The following is a 17,223-nucleotide window of genomic DNA, read 5'->3' on the forward strand; positions in this document are numbered from 1 at the left end:
TCAGACACTTGATGGTGCAATAAAAAAAATTTTAGTGCTTCTTCAAAATCAGTGCGCGATTACACAATGCTGTTATGATCTAATATGGCATCGACATTTCGCAGTTTAAGCGGAGTTATCGATCTGCGCTTGCCAATACTCTTTTTTAACACATTCACAAAGGACACACACACCGCCCAATCACTGATAAAAATCACGTGTATGAGCGAATACTTAGCTCCTTTCAGGGAGAACTGGTTCAAATCACATTACAAACGCGCAGTCAAAGACTAATTACTGAAGTGCAGGGATAAATTTAAGTTCCAGTTCACTTGAAATAGCGTCAATCTCAGACAACACTCAGGAGCGAGATGATAACGAGGACACCTTTGACGTAATTCATACCAACTTATGCCTGTGGTCTCAAGCTGACACTCCAACATAAATTATAACATTGACGATCGGGCCATCCAAAGGAAAGTTCTGAAGAAGTGGAATTTGTCCATTTTGAAAGCAGAGCCTTTGGCAGCCCTGCGCACCATTAGCGGTCAGAAATAATTTTAGAAGGAGCACCTATATTCACAGCAAACAACGCAAGTGCTCAGTGGTGAATGTTGTACCCTGGCACGCAGGTTCTTAGCTGCAAATAACAGGCTGAATGCCAGTGTTATGTCGGCTGCCAGCAGCTGTACAAAAATTTGCTTATGAAAAGAAAATATTGAGAAGCCATCGCGTCACATTCGTGCATTGCAAAAATCCTGTGCTAGAACAAAAATATAATAAAAGCTCAGAATATTAACAAGTATCGTTTCCAACGAGCATAACACGTGCTGCAACAAAAGCTAGTCTAAAATTATACTTCGGCTGTCAGTCTGATGTAACAGGTTATCACACTTCGAAGAAGCGGCACTTCACTTCGCGATTCATCTTTGATCCTGGCCGGCAGGAAAAGGCCTTGGCGAAGGGCTCAAAGTTTTCCACCGCACTGTTACATAAGGGCGCCGAAAGTTTGCCCGACAAATCCACCTGACAAGCTGTCAGGCAGAACGTGAGGAAAAATATTTGTTCGGCGCTGTACTTCTCCAAACCCTTGAGAGGAAGATCATGTTCTCCATCTCGATATGTCACATACGCGGCATAGGCTATTTCCAGGGCTGGTAGAGAGGGAAACAGTAATTCGACGACGGACGGCTCCACACCGGGACACGACGCGTTGTTCACCAGCGTGATGCCCATCGACCCGTTGGATGGCCTATTTGTATCGCTGCCATCGTCGAGCAACAGCGTCAGGGTGTTTACTGCCTGCACCACCTCTCTGGCGTAGATGTACCCAAGGCCTCCGTACAGCATTGCACTTGTACCGCTCGTGTAGTACAGTGCGGGCACCAGGGTCGCGAAGGAAATGGCGATGACTTCGAGGACTGGATCGTACAACGTCACACTTCTCATGTCAAGCCGTGGTAGTTTGGCGACCGCGGCATGCTGTTCGCTTAAAGCAGATGGCTGTAGGACCTCCCTTAACGAGCGCCACCACGAGAATACGTTAGAGTCGTTGAAGGCAGATGCGTAGTGAGTGTAGATGTTGCTTGGGTCTTTTACGGACGCGAAAGCATCTTCGGGCCATGTGACGGCAGTCGTCCGCTGCAGCAAAGACAGCAGGGCGTCCTTGACGGGACTTCGAATCGTCGACGATGTGCGGACTTTCTCTACAGCCGTGGAATGGACGAGTTCCAGGTAGCGCTTGATGGAACGACGCTGCTCGGAAGCAAAGTTTGCCTGGCTCACAGCGGCCAGGAGGAGATAATCCGTCGCCTCGATGTGTATGGCGCAAACTATCTTCTGGAACTGGGCACCCAGCTTGTACAGGCTTGCATAATTAAATAACTGGTTGCTCGCAAAAATACCAACAATTTGCAAGAACCACCAAGACGTGTGATAAAGGATGGATCGGGCGTCATAGGCGTCCAATAGCATGCCAACAGCAGCCAATATTTCGTCATTTGTCGCTAGAAGTACGTCGTGAATTTCGATGGCAGGAGAGATGTTGAAGGCGGACTGCAAAGCGATCACCCAGTCGTCCGCTTTTAACTGAGGGATAAGAGATGGCAGCTGCTGAATTTTCATGGAAGTGGGAACCAAGGTGGACGCTCTGTTTGCTTGGCTCAAAGTTACCAACACGTGGGTCTGGATGAAGGCACTTTCATCCAGGAACTCTTGGTAAGTTGGTGTCGGTGTTCGATGCACGAAGAACTCTTCGTGAAATAGGTCCAAGTAACTCGCATAGACGTCCTGGTTAGATAGAAGCTCCTGGTGGAAGATCTCCCATATGATCGGAATTGTCGATGGCTTGACAGTGAGGGTACGATTTCCAGTCGCTTGCGAAGGCAGAAGGTCTATGCGGAACCAGAGTGGAAGGGCCCACCGCACGGCTAGCTCGATGAGCACGAGAAGTGCCCTGGAGTAGCCGAGTGATTCACTGCTTTCGTCCTCGGTAGGCCACGCGAAACTCTTGTCGTGCACGAAGTGAATCAAGCTCATGACCGCGTCTTTGTCGTTGCCTTGCCTGTGGAGACACGAATGGAGGAGGCGCATCGGCCTTTTCATTACGTCACTTTCATGTCCTGCTATTGCAACGGCGTCCTCGATGTTGACTATCCAGTCCATGACCACATGCAGCACAACACTCCAGACCAGCCCACGATGCCTGTTAGTCCACGTGGAGCATACAAGGAGGCCAAAGTCTTCGCAAGCCTTGGCTGCAGCCTGACTCGTGGCCGAGCGAATCGCATTGGCGTGGAGGACGCAGTCACGTGTGTCGCAGACTGCCTTTCGAACGGGGTCTTTTTCGAGCAGAGGCAGCACAGCGAACACGAAGAGGAGCAGCAAGACACCAAGCAGACAGAGTGCGAATGCGATCACGATGCACTGCGGTACCGTGCACTCCTTGTCCGGCACTCGTGATGCGGGGCCTGGGTAGAAGCTCGGCATCTGCGTGTAAAAAAGGAACGTCTTCGCTAAGATATTGTGTAGGTACACTCTGAGCACAAATATGCCTATATGGGATTAAAAAGGCAGTAAGCTGTCCTCTAGCACCTTCCTTTCATGAAAGGGAGTGTGCTAGAGGACAGCTCACTCCTTTTTGTTTAGAGTGTACTAGCGACGCACGCTAGGGTGAAAACGTTTAGGCATGAGAGAGTGGAGGCTCTGATTCTTATGGGTATTTATCAGTTTTGTGCAAGAGGAAGGGCACTCGACGACCAGAAATACGCTTCTGCTTGGACCATGACGATTTGTACTTCTTCATCCTTACGAAGTTACGTTTTTTTTTTATAGTACCATGGCCCACACCGCGTACTGGAGCGCACATCTCCAGTTAATTATACTGTAGAACCTCTCAACCCATCTTCTGATCGCCGCCGCCGTGGACGCGAGACTGTTCACGTCCAGCGCCTCAAGCCATTCTACGACCCAGCCGTCCTGCCTGCGCCCTGAGTCGCCAGGTTGGCTCCTTTTCTCCCCGGGGGCAATTGTAAAGACGAAGACGAACATTCTGTGCAGCGGCGGCAGTGCCATCGCTGCGCGTGCTTTGGGCTCGCTTTGGCTGACCGCAGACTGTTGCCGCCCTGCTCCTTTAATAAGGTCCCAGTGCCTTTAATAAACCCCCGTCTTACAAGAGGAATAAAGGAAACATCGAAGAATTGTCATATTCTTTTGGCATGATGCATACAGCCATACACGGCCAATAAGAAAATAAATGACATCCCACCTGAAGAGGCACAACGCTTGTCTTCTAGAGGAATGGGAAGATAGTGAATTGAAAGTACAGAAATAAGACGATACTGATTCATACTGTACGATTCCCCGGAGCACCACTAACAAGTACCCAAAAGTGGCATAATCACAATTTGATCGAATTCCGACCTCATACTGAAAATTATATGATTATAACCAGTCTTCAATAGTGATTAACCACTGTGAACATATGATAAGAATGTTAATGAGACTCTAGCATGTGAACACTCCGAAGCAAGTACTTCCGGCAAGAAACAAGCCTTCGTGACGCACATCATAAATATATTCTATGAGAAAAAGCAGAAAAGCAGTGATATGTGCCGTACCTTACGTTTGCGAAAAAAAACAGCTGCATTATTTTGTGAACAGCAGAAGAACAAGTAGGAAATACGGTTTGTAGCAGTTTAGAATCAGTGCCCACCGTCACAGAGATCATAAACTACCATTCTGTACCAAAGGATATACAGTATTGTGCGTTTTATCGTGAATATTTTCAAAAATTTTCCCGCCTCAACCGCTAGCTCGTTTGCGGTGAAACTGCACCCAGAGCTTACGTATTATGGTAAATTTTGTATCGGAGCAAGTTTTACAACGGTACTTACTTAGTTGAGCCGTGAATGATGCGAAAACGTAATCGTCTGCGTAGAGATCGGTGATCCAAAGCCCGCAAATGCAGTTTTTTCGCTGAAGGGCGGCAGTGGCGCCATATGTTTCCTGCAGTGGAAATCGTCACGACAAGGTGCCGAGGTAAGCGTTGCAAACAATTCCTTTGTATAGTAAAGACTCGTTAAATCAGTTGTTATAATATTTTTTTGTGCTCGGTTAGCCGAAAATGTTGGAAGCGCTACAGTTGAAACGGACGCAAAGGACGGAAGGGCACATTTAAAGGGTCCGCTCATCTTGGAACGCTCGCCTAGGTGCCTTGTCGTGACGCTTTTCACTGCAGGAAGCAGATGGCGCCACTGTCGCCATTCTGCGAAAAAACTGCGTTTGCGGGTTTTGGTTCACCGATCTCTACGAAGACGATTATGTTTTCACATCAGGCACGGCTCAACTAAGTAAGTACCGTTGTAAAACTTGCTACGATACAAAAGTTACCATAATACGCAAGCTCTGTGTGCAATTTCACCGCAAACCAGCTAGTGGTTGAAGCGGGAAAATTTTTGAAAATATTCATGACAAAAACGCACAATACTGTATGTTAAAACCTGCAGCATAGCCTGCAGTCGCTGAAAATTCCGCGTCCTTCTGTGCAGTCGTTTCTATCCCAAGACACTTTTGTCGATAAAATTCGCAAATAATTTTTTTTATTTTGTTTATTTATGTACATACTGCAGACCATGGTTAGGTCCAAGCAGGACGGGCACTGTACAGACTGAGTAAATCAGAAAAATCACATGGCAACAAAAAGTCACATGGCGAAAAAAAAAAGAAAAGAAAAAGAAACATGCATACAATTACAAAGCATGGCTGATGTCAAATATGTCAGTGTTGGTCCGTGTGGGGCAGAGAGTTCCAGTCCGCTATTGTGCGCGGAAAAAAAAAAATTTGAACAGATTTGTGCGTGCAAAATACGGTGCTAACAGGCTGGTGTGATAGTGGCGTGTGCTTCTTGCGGGCTGAAGGAAAAGATATAATGACGGGTCAAGACCCAACTTACGGTTGAGCAAGAGGGAAAGAAAATCTAAACGAGTACCTTGTCGACGACACTCAAGGCGGGGAATACCATGAAATTGCATTATTTCGGAGGGTGAATCAGATTTGTAAAATTTAGAGAACACAAATCTAACTGCCTTCCTTTGTATTTTTTTTATCTTCTTTATGTTGGATACCGTATGCGGATCCCAGACTACACACGCGTATTCGAGTTTTGGCCTGATCAAAGATATCTAACTAAGAAGCTTTACATTGGGAGGGGAATTCCGAAGTTTATGTCTCAGGAAACAGTTTTCTGAACGCAGATGAACAGATGTTGTTAATGTGGGCGTTCCATGACAGATCATGAGTGATTGTCACACCCAAGTACTTCACCGAAGTGACTTCCTTAAGCGGGGATGAACCAAGAATATATGCATGTTTTATCGGATTTCTTTTACGAGTAATGCAGAGAGAAACAGTCTTCTCCGGATTTAAAGCCATTCCCCAACGACTGCACCAGTTCACTATATTAGTGAGGCTATTATTCAGGTCTATTTGATGACGAACACTGGAGATTTCGCGAAATAACACACAGTCATCAGCATATAGTCTAATCTGAACACCGGGCAAAACTTCATTGAGAATATCGTTAATGTACAGTAAAAACAGTAAAGGCCCCAGGACGCTTCCTTGGGGCACACCAGATGTGACAGGAAGAGAGCCGGATTGTTGTTCACCAAGAGCAAAGTATTGTTTTCGGTTATTCAAATAATCACTTATCCAAGAAATAAGAATACGCGGGAGGCGAATGGAATGTAGTTTTAATATTAGGCTGCTGTGGGGGACTATGTCAAATGCCTTGCTAAAATCTAGAAAGATTGCATCAATCTGACCATTAATATCTAATACTGAGGCAAAGGAATGAACTACGGATACTAGCTGCGTCACGGTAGAGTAACCTTTCCGGAAACCGTGTTGGTGATTTGTTAGCACCGAATTACACTCTAAAAATTCGTTAATGCGGGTGGCGATAACATGCTCCATCATCTTGCAGCAAGACGAAAGTAATGATATAGGGCGGTAGTTTCTTAATACGAGCCGGTCACCTTGTTTAAAAATGGGAACAATTCGGACTGTCTTCCATTCACTCGGCACTTTCCCTGACAACAAAGAGGTGCGAAACATATTAACAAGAAACTTGGCAACAGATTCGGGATATTTACGGAGAAAAATGTTTGGAATATTGTCGGGGCCGGACGATGTTTTAGTTTTCAAATTTAGAAGCATTGAAAGTACACCTTCATAAGTAATAAAATTCGCTTCAGAGGGGTAGGCAGGTGCAGCATCAAGTGTGTATGGTCGTGACACCGTGAACTGTCACACTGTGGAACTATTCCTTGAAATGGTGAGCAATGGCCCTTTGATCATTTACCAACGTATCAGCAACTAATACTTCAGAAACCGGTTTCTTTGTGTCACTTATAAATCCCCAGAATTTGCTATGGTCATTTTTATGAAGTTTGGGAGAGATATTTTGAAGTAGTAATCTTTTGATCTGCGTACTGCGCCCGCGAGTGCCTCTTTAAGCTCCGAGATCAGATCAGGTTGCACGTGTTTTTTTTTTTTTTCAGTCGTTTTATTTTGCGCTTAAGGTGAATAATGTTCCGATTCATCCAAGGCGTTTGCTTATGAACATTTTTGTGAACATAATAATCACAAAGAAAACATCAAACAGCCTCATTGTGAAATTTGTGCCCCTAGAAGAATTGATATCTTATTTTGAAAACTGTGATGGTTACGTCTTGAAAGAAATAATGTGAAAGTTACATTATACTAGAAAAAAAGGCCGAGAGGAACGCATGGTAAGCGCTTTCTGTGTCTTCGCTCTTATGACTTATTTCCCGCAACTTCCCCGTGGAAGCTAAATGACTGGTTCATTTGCTTGTTTATCCTCAGCTCTACAACCGATTGTAGAGGTGGGGTGCATCATAAGTACGGTGCAAGTAAAAATGCTCTTCTAGCGATGTCATGGAGAACGTGATTCCAAATCATAAGTTGTGTGCATGGAAGAAACTGGGATGCCTGTAGCTAAGCGCGAACTTTGCGCTGAGCGGAAGACCCTACATTTCCCGCAGAAACTTTTGGCGCGGGTTTTAGTGACGAAGAAAGGACGGAAGGTTGTTTTGTGCGCTACCTGTGCATCTGTTGCTATTGCCGTGTTTAAATTAATCCTACAGTGGACTGTTTTAGCGTAGCCAACCAGCCATACGGCAAAATACGGTAATGGGTTGTCGTCGCTTCTGTTGCCAGGCTTGCTTAGCCACATATGCCGCATGGTAGCAGTTACCGTAGTTACTGTGTGCTAGCGGCGGTGCTAAAACTACGGCGGTGCTAAAACTGACTAAGTAGCGCATCGAATTTCCTAGTGCAAAGGTTGACACGTATGGCATCAAGCCTAGCGGTACGGCGACTTCTCGCCCATTGCACGCGGTGAAGGTGACCACCAGCCCTTATGTAGGGCCCAGTCTGCTTTGTTATCAGGCTGAGGGGGTATTGCGTAGTCATCACAGGGAGGAACCTGCATGTTTCCATTCACTGCGGAAGTCGACTTAGCTGTCTTGATCTACTCCCGTATGACACACTGATGCGACGTGCTTTCCTAGCGCATTATCGCCGCTTACACGAATGCGATGCGCTAGAAAGTTGATGTGATGCGATGCGCACTCATGTAAACACAGTTATGTCAAACTGTCGATGGGGCGGATTAGTTAGTTTAGTTTAGTTCATGGGGTTTAACGTCCCAAAGCGACTCAGGCTATGAGAGACGCCGTAGTGAAGGGCTCCGGAAATTTACACCACCTGGGGATCTTTAACGTGCACTGACATCGCACAGTACACGGGCCTCTAGAATTTCTCCTCCAAAGAAATTCTAGCCGCCGCGGCCGGGATCGAACCCGCGTCTTTTGGGTCAGCAGCCGAGCACCATAACCGCTGAGCCACCGCGGCGGCGATGGGGCGGATTAAAGAGGCGAAGGCCACGGTGTCGCCAGCCTGACTGGCGCCCTATCGTGCCGCCGACGCCACTTCACGGTGCTAACAAAGGGGTGGTGGGAGCCCGATTCGTCACCTTCCTCTATTGGGGTAAACATGCCTTGGTTATACAGCACGACCTGACTCAGCTGAAGATCCCAACAGGCCTTCGTCAGCGCTTGTTTCACGGATCGAGAACGGTGTACTCTTAATTTTTTCCGTCCAGTTTAAAACTAATCCACGTAATCGAGGTCCAGAAGCCGGTTCTTAGTTGGTTGAGGAAAAGTATCGCGAAAATGCTGCCGAGTAATTTTTAAGCACAGATGTAAGGATTTCGAGTGGTAGAGGGACAGCGACGGTCCTTTAGCTGCCAGTGACCTCTGCTCCGGAGACGCTGAGCTCCCCTCAGTGTATACCTGTATTGTTGTGTTATCTTATATCTTTGAATCTTGCGTAGTTAATGTTTCGTACCACCTTACGGTAATAAACCGAGTAATCCCATCCTACTCTACGACGATTGCCGATCCCCTTCTTCTAACCGGCTGAGCCACAACTGCGTGCGGAAGTTGAACTTCGCTACAAGTGATGTAGACCGCGTGATAACGACGACCCCGCTCTGCTAGCATTGCAGCCCACTCTGAGGAGCGAGGCAAGCTAAACGTTCGCTGACGTTGGTACAATGATGAGCCATCAACACAAACCGTCTCAATCGCCCCGCTTGCATTCAAGGGAACCCAGGACTAGTCCTTGGTGGAATGGCTTACCTGTTGCATGCACGACACATCATTAAATGCCTGGAACAGTGATACCAAGGTAAAGTCCCTGTACTTTGCTCTTGACGATGATGCGAAAAAAGTGGTACATAACTACACCAGTTACTGGTTGGCAAAATTATTGGGGTGAAAAGCTCATGGCCAGCTTCAGTAGCCGCCACGTAGCGGAGATCGCCCGTCTGCGAGTCCTTAATCGATTTCAGCTGTCTTTAGAGTCTTTAGAGTTGTATTTTTATGACGTGTTGCAGTTCTGCCCTAGGGTCGACCCCAAGATGCCGGAAGATGATCGATTGCGCCCCCTTGCTGTGGGGTGTTCGCCTGGACACTACGGAGAAAGTAATCTCCAGCCCGTCAGCTGCGCCTATTTCCTGTAGATTATCCAACGCCTGGGCCAGGCTGTGCTAATGGTTGGTTTATTGGGGTTTAACGTCCCAACGCGACTGAGGCTATGAGAGACGCCGTAGTGAAGGGCTCCGGAAATTTCGACCACCTGGGGTTCTTTAACGTGGTCATTACAGCCAGGAGGCTGCTGACCCCAGCGAGCAGCGTCTAACCGATAACCGGGCATTGCGTTTGGGGCTCGCCCACCCCTACGACATCCAAGAAAGGGCAGAAGAGACGGCCTCACCCTTGTACTTAGAGCACGACAGAGTTTCGGAAGAACTGCTATAAATATGGTGAGTGGAAGCGGTAATGGACTATTGTTGTCAATCTCTATTCAGCCCATTACACTAATCGGAAACGCTGTTAATGTCACACTCACTAAGGAAAGGACATATCATCATCATTTTCACGGTAAATAACACCACCATCAGCAAAAAGAATAAAAAGATATGTAGCCCATAAGTATAAACTTTACTTAAATGCTCCATACGACGGTTCTCGATCTTGCGCTGGCCGGCTCAACTCGTACGCTTAGAAAGTGTCCATAGAGTCGGGGCTGTAGTCACACAGCCACCACGCCGGGTCGGAAACGCCATAGACGTTTTGGCACAGAAACATGTCGGGGTACACAGTACCGTTGTCCTTCAAGCAAGAAAGTAATTGCCGACCGTACACTCCAGCATCTAGGGGCAGTGTTTTCCAAAGATCCATTTCATTATAGATTATGTTTAACCGTGATGGCAATCGTCACGGCAGCAACAACAGGTGGGCAAGCAAGCAGATGGCCAGTCAGAGCTGCAGTCTCTCTGGTCGATGGGGTGCCGCTGGTCTGATGCCTCCTGGAAGGAAAAAGCCTCCGCAGTCCTGTGACGTCAAGCACCTTGTCCGGTGGACCCTACCATGCGATGAATTTGGAACCCAGAACTCAAGAAGCGACGGCCGCCAAGCCGTTGGAAGCCGTGTAAATTCATGCCGTGGCATGACCAACCGGTAAAGGTACCTTACGTCCCGGGATGAGCGCAGAGGCCTTTTCTTTCTAGGAGGACCTGGCTGGTCAGCCTCTTGGCGACGCATCTAGCCCGTCTGAGTCACACGGAAGACGCTGTGCCAATACGTCGCACAGCCGGCGCCCAGTATTTTTCGCTGACACTGGATTAGCGCCGATAAAGCTCATCAAACCCATCGTCGAAGTCCATCATTCGTCGGCACTGGTCCGCCAATGCGACATGGGCGCGGAACGCTCTTATGAAAGAGCTGATCATCACGGGTGTGTCTCTGTCACGATCCGCGTGGCGTCGTATCAAACAGTCTACGTCATTCAGAACAGGCACCAACAGTAGAAGCCTAAAGGAGTGGAAAAAGAAATGTATTGCTAGAAAAACCAGTTAGAGATGTCTTCATACAAATGGTTTCTGTTCCTGCGGTGGGTCGGCAGCCATTGACGGAGGCGTCGCTCCACTTCTCAGCTATACCTATCGTATGAAGTGCCTCGCGTACCTTGGCGGCCTCCTGCATCAGGTCAGGGTCACGTGTAACCTTGGGAGCGGTAGAAATGACTGCCGACTGCGGGGCAGCCGCCTCAATATTTGCCATTACTCCTGGTACATCGACAGCCGTTGCCGCCATGGCGACCAGCAGTGTGCCTCGCCGGAGCACTGGGAGCCACCAGAACAGAGGCGGAAGGGTGAGAGCGTGAGTTAGACACCTTGTTTCGCACTTTGAGAAGGTCCACCTAACTAAATAAGGCGCCTGTGGTCCGCTAGTCTCCGACAAAGACAAAGATTTGCCGGCAAGAATGGCACTCCGTAAAAAGACAGCGCAAAGCGAAGAACTGTGCTGAAAAAGCGTTTCTATTGTTCAAATGCTATCTAGACGTTCTTTTCTGCGATGGATAAACATGGTAATGATGCACGCTTGCACAAAAGGGCACAAAGTATTCAGCAGCATTCGCAAATTAGCAGTAGCTATGAAATTAAGAAAGGTACGTTTATCTCATATTGGCCAAAGCCATTTAACATTGCTGTCTCATAGCAAAGGCGCATTTTTAAGCTCACTATAAACGCGAATGCATCATCAAGGACAAATTCATCGCGAAACATGGCACAATGAAAGACGAAGAAAGAACAAAAGGATGTTATAGTTGAAGATTTGACACTTGCGTTTCTATTAATCACTTAAAGTGCGACGACCGCTCTTCGAATGTGGCAGCGAACCAGGTTTGCGCAACATCCTTCGATTTTTATGTTTTTATGATAGTGTTTTCAGTCATTTTGAGTTTCTCTGTTTAAGACAATTTACTACACAAGAATGTAAGGAAACATCTAAAAAAAACATCCAATGTGCCTGTCGAAGTCACGGCTCTTGGATGCTGTGGACACACGACCAAATAAGAATGCACCACTAAGAGCGCACATCATAAAACGAGTGAATAACTTAGTAGTTATTGCACCTAGCTTGCCGCACATAAATTTTGATTTGCAGACACCAGTGTAGGAGCCGAGACATTTTTAAAATTCTACTCTCGTAAGGTTAAAGGATGGTATGGTACGCGATATAGGTTTAATGACCCGAAGGAAACCATAGACCATGGAAGAGGTTGAAGGATCTGGACAAAAATTTAAAAAAAAATCAACTGTGAGTACCTGTACTGTTCTCAGTTTATGTGGAGAAGAGCTCAGAGGTCATGTCAAAATTTGTTTCGCAGTGGTATTAGTGAGCAGTTCATAACAGTGAAATGTTGACGTAACGAATCCAGTATACACAGGCTTATTTTCTGGACGAAATACATGAAGCGGGAATCTGGTTTTGTTAAAGAAACTTGCAATGAACCCATTAGCGAATTTTTTACTGAAATTTATTTTACATGTACTAACCGTACATCACTGACGCAAATACACACAAGAATGATATTCGTTGGAGTTTAGAGTTAGGGATAGCGTTTTTAAAGACTTGGGAATTCGAAGTTCAACGCTCGCTTTTCTGGAGAAAGTAGTGAACGTGAATTACCTTAAGTCCACGTGAACCGTAAAAAAGCAGTATCTAAAACGCGGATGTTGTAGCCGAAAGTAAAACTATATTAAGCAGTGTGAGGCATACGATACGGCACTTCCGCAAATTTATAATGCCGATTGCTCGAACCTCCTTGATAGTACGTTGCATTTCCGTGTTAGTGCACGTGTCAGTTTTGGTTTGGTTTGGCTTATTGGGGTTTAACGTCCCAAAGCGGCTCAGGCTATGAGAGACGCCGTAGTGAAGGCCTCCGGAAATTTCGACCACCTGGGGTTCTTTAACGTGCACTGACTTCCCGTCAGAGATGTTAGATGACAACATTTCTCTGCACACGTTCCGCACTTGTCGCGTAGTGTATGATTATATGTCGATAGTCGCAGAACAGTGGATGGAGGAAGCTGCCGAGTAGTCGAGGTGGTGCATTTTGTGAATCCTCAACGCTCCATAACAGCATGCATAGGCGCACCCTGGAGGTACCGCGCATGAAGTGAAGCGCATGAAGGTACGAAGCATGAAGTGCTTTTGGCTTCCATTCCGGCATTTTCTGTCTAGGGTCCTGAAATCACGGCTAGATCGACTCCGACATCTACATCGATACTTATGCCGATGCCAAGCCGAAGCAGGCGCTGAAATTTCTACGGCATATGCATTCAGATTCAGGACGCGATATATCACGTGCGCCGAGATGGGTTCAGTCATAGCGCCAGCAAGGAGAAAGGAGCCATCGAAGGAGTCATGCCAGCAAGCAAGCTAGACGGGTCTATGAAATAATCTCAGAGTTCGTAAAAGAGTACTGTTTGAAGTATATTCAGGAATCAAAATCCCTGACAATCTTCCGCACACGCGAGAGGGTGTGGACGGAGTGGGTTAACAGAGAAGGCAAGCGTGTACCAGGCGGCGGAAGAAATTTATGTGGGCGGATGAAATGAAGAAGATTGCGGGAATATGGTGGCCGCAGCTGGCAAAAGACAGGGTTAATTGGAGATGCTTGGGAGAGGCCTTTGCACAGTAGTGAGCGTAACAGTGTGATGATGATGATGAATTTGAACATACATTAAAATAGACTTCAAAACGTGAGCTTTCTTAATCTGGAGAGGGGGGGGGGGGGCGGGGGGGGGAGGACGATTGAGAACACGCCCACATTAGAAAATGTAGAATAGGTATGAGCGAGTAAAGATACCAAGAGGCACGTGAGAAACCGCACTATGTGCCTGCAGTACGCCACTACGCGACGCCACTCTGTTGCCTCGTGCTTCATTGTCAGGAGAAGAAGGCAGTTATGTTGGTTACAAAGTTACGCGGGACAAGTGAGACGTGGCTGCGCGAAGAATGCTCTCCGGAAGGAAGCGCGGACGGGTTCTGGAATGAAATGAACTCGCGACACCCCACGTTTCCAGCGCTCCTACAGCGGACGCTGTACGTCTTATGCTCACCGGGCCGGGACAGAGCCGAGACCATAGATATCATCTCGGACTTCATTTCTCCGCCCTCGGGCGGACCCTGTGCAAGGGGCTCAAAACCGAAAAGCCCGTTGCTGGGTTCCTCGCATACGCAGGCGCCTGTCGCCGCTGCAGAGGCTGGCGGCGTTGCTTCCTGCGCTGGCTTGTTGTCTGGGGTGTTGCTGTCAGCACGGGCGCCACCTCGAACCGTGAGGTCGACAACATCGGATGTCTGCGGCTCGTTCTGACGAGGTCCTCGAGGTCTGAAAGAGAGGATTTCAGGAAGAGAACGCGAGAGGAGTGCTGCGTTGGAGATGCGAAGGGTTAAACACTTTAGTTAACATAATTATCACGCAGTTTTGTTTTTTTTGAAGTAATACCAATTACTGGCTAACAGCATGCGGCCAGCAGTAATGCCATCGCAGCACAGAAGGACGGAATTTACGCGCGCAAGCGGCGTGCTTGAGCACAAAGCTCTTCACAATTTGCCGCCCGACAGAGAGTCGTGAGGATGGTCTCGCGCACGGTGGGATTGGACCGGCCAGTGGAATCGAAGTTCACGCATTACACTGCGCAGTTATAGTGTATATTTGTTGCAGTGGCCATAGTTCCGTCCTAACGGCGCACAGCGGGAGCGCCCGTAGAGCTCATTTTCAGTGGTCTGCAAGAATGATGGCATAGGCGACAGTTCACCTGACCGGCGTACTGGAGACGTCGAGTTCTTTTCTGCGTTTCCTCCGACGTCGGCTGCCGGCCTCGGTGGTCGTGTTCGCAGTGCTGTCGGCCTCCGCGTTCTCCCCGGCCTGGGATGTGCCGGACCTGGAGGAGGACGACGACCGGGAGGAGCTGCTGCGGCGGCCGTTGCTTCGGTGGCGGCGACGCTTCGATGGCTTCTCGGACGGCCCCGTGGCCGAAAGCGATGGCGGCTGCAATGCGGCCGTGGCAGCGGTATCAGGCGCAGCGGGTTCGCTCTGCGAGCCGGCCTGAGTCTCTGCGGGTGATAGGGCTCGCCTTTCATCTCTGAGCTTCGCAGCCTTGTATGAGGACCCGTCGTCGCTGGGCCGCATGTCGCTTTTCCCGCTGGAGCGAAGATGCGAAGAAAGACGCAACTCCCTGGGTTCAGTGGAGTGGCTGTGAGCAGATACGTTTTGGCTGTGCCAAGGCTCAGACGAACCGATTCACGAGCGCCGAGCGGGTGGCACGTGCTACTCTTTTTTTCGTCACTTCATGGCCCGCGGCAACCTTTAGATTAAAGGACGATATCAAATAAATCCCGCTTGACCTGCCTTTTCTCTGAATAAAATGTACTCGTTATGAGCGTTATTTATTTTAATCTTCAGGGCTGATACCGTAGACTGGGACTAAACGCAGCAGAAATTTACGCAACTTTGCCTTCTGTTAGTTTTATTAAATATTAGCCAAAAATATTATACGGATGCTTGCTACATTCCTGTCATTGCGCTTAGTGAATACAAACAGGCCAGCTGAAGCGGTACAAAGAAAACTGCATATTCTAATATTAGAAATGCCGCAAATGCGATACTGCACGCCCACTTATAAATGTAGCTGCAGGTTTAATTGGACATGGAGTAATGTCGTCAGGGCCAGGGGCGTAGGTGTTTATAATAGAATTTATGGAGAATAATTTCATGCTGAGATGTCGGGGACATAAATATTGAGCTTTGACATCGTGGTGTCACATAAGACACAGCTTATTTTACTGGTAAGTGTAAGTGATCTGAAGTAAACGTTTCCACGTTTAAGAAATGGGAATTAAATTTGTTAGCGAGCGAAATAACGCTCTAACGAATCCCTTTGGTTATCAAATCGGAAGGGAGGCTGTGCTGTTTATTTCCTATAAATTTATTGATACATTGCCGAAATGATCCAGCCTTGTTTATTTATGAAAACTTTAGACGGTAAAAAGTGGCTTTTGCTCGTTTTATGTTCAGGTTTAATTTATTGTGAAATTTCGTAAATTCCGCAAGCTGCTATTTACTCTGCGATTCTAGAAACCGTGCAAATGAGTATTTTGTTAAATATGCTTGAGTAGGTGACCAGAATTTACTATTTTACTGCCTTCCTGTGTTTTCTCACTTATACGAGTGGAAATGCCCTGTTAAATATATCTGGTGTTCTCGCAATGAATATTTCATACGCTGCATGCCAATGTGTCGTTTTAAACACATCTACCCAGCTAACTGCATAGATCCCGGCCGCGGCGGTTGAATTTCTTTGGAGCAGAAATTCTAGAGGCCCGTGTACTGTGCGATGTCAGTGCACGTTAAAGAACCCCAGGTAGTCGAAATTTCCGGAGCCCTCCACTACGGCGTCTCTCATAGCCTTAGCCGCTTTGGGACGCTAAACCCCATAAACCAACCAACCAACATAAGTGAACAGAATTTAGGAGTGCTTGGTCGTTAGAGCTGCCGGTGTAAAGAGAAATGTGAGATTTTCGTTTGAAAGATAAAGTGAAATAAAAAGAAGATGATCGATTATTTCGAAAGAAAATACGCCGATAGTGGGACTGCTTGGCAAAAGGCTTGTGAAGCATTAACCAGGTAATGTTTCAGTCTTGCCGCTTATTCAAGTGGGCATGCCAACAACGTTTTCGCACGTGTACGATAATATTGTTTTAAGTAATCTGATCTGTATTGAGTTGGTATCCGAATATTATTGTTCATATTACCAAGTACTATAACAAGGAACTTGTTTTGGTTCGTGAATTTCTGGAAAGACTCAACAAATTCATGAAATAAGCAAATATTGCCATGAGGCGGGCGGTAAATAACCATTATAGTGTATTTTACCCGGGATGTTTAGACCATCAATGTAATCATTTACGAGAGATTAGCTCTACAAGGGATCGAAATATACGCGTTCTTTCACTTAGAAGGTCATCCCACCCCCTAATTTCTCTTCGCTGAATTCAGAAATAGATTTATAACCTGCGAAGAGCGTAATGTGCTGATCTGAGCTAAACCAAGTTTCAGTAAATGCCAGAAAATGAAAGTTAAATTGCAGCAACTTCATATCAGTTTCAATTTTTTTTAAGCTTTGAGCGTATAAATATTAAACATACATAGGCTTCTGGGCAGAGTAATTGATATTAGTGAGGAAGTCTTTAAATGAGTGCCTTGTCGCGTGCATTCCTTTCGAAGAAGAAAACGTCAGTTATA

The 17,223-nt window shown here is 47.0% G+C and overlaps 1 protein-coding gene across 1 annotated transcript; it reads right to left on the minus strand.

Annotated features, from left to right (window-relative positions):
* Positions 1-867: 867 nt before the first annotated feature.
* LOC149371024 (uncharacterized) lies at positions 868-15,111 on the minus strand. The gene is made up of 4 exons (XM_089579108.1): positions 14,738-15,111; positions 14,039-14,307; positions 11,094-11,251; positions 868-2,967 (listed from the first exon to the last, which is right to left on the minus strand). Exons 1-4 carry the CDS (start codon positions 15,109-15,111, stop codon positions 868-870), a joined length of 2,901 nt encoding a protein of 966 aa, XP_089435234.1.
* Between the last annotated feature and the right edge of the window lie 2,112 nt (positions 15,112-17,223).

The sequence above is a fragment of the Amblyomma mixtum genome, chromosome 1, assembly GCF_055824585.1.
Source record: "Amblyomma mixtum isolate Tamu chromosome 1, ASM5582458v1, whole genome shotgun sequence".
Taxonomy (NCBI): domain Eukaryota; kingdom Metazoa; phylum Arthropoda; class Arachnida; order Ixodida; family Ixodidae; genus Amblyomma; species Amblyomma mixtum.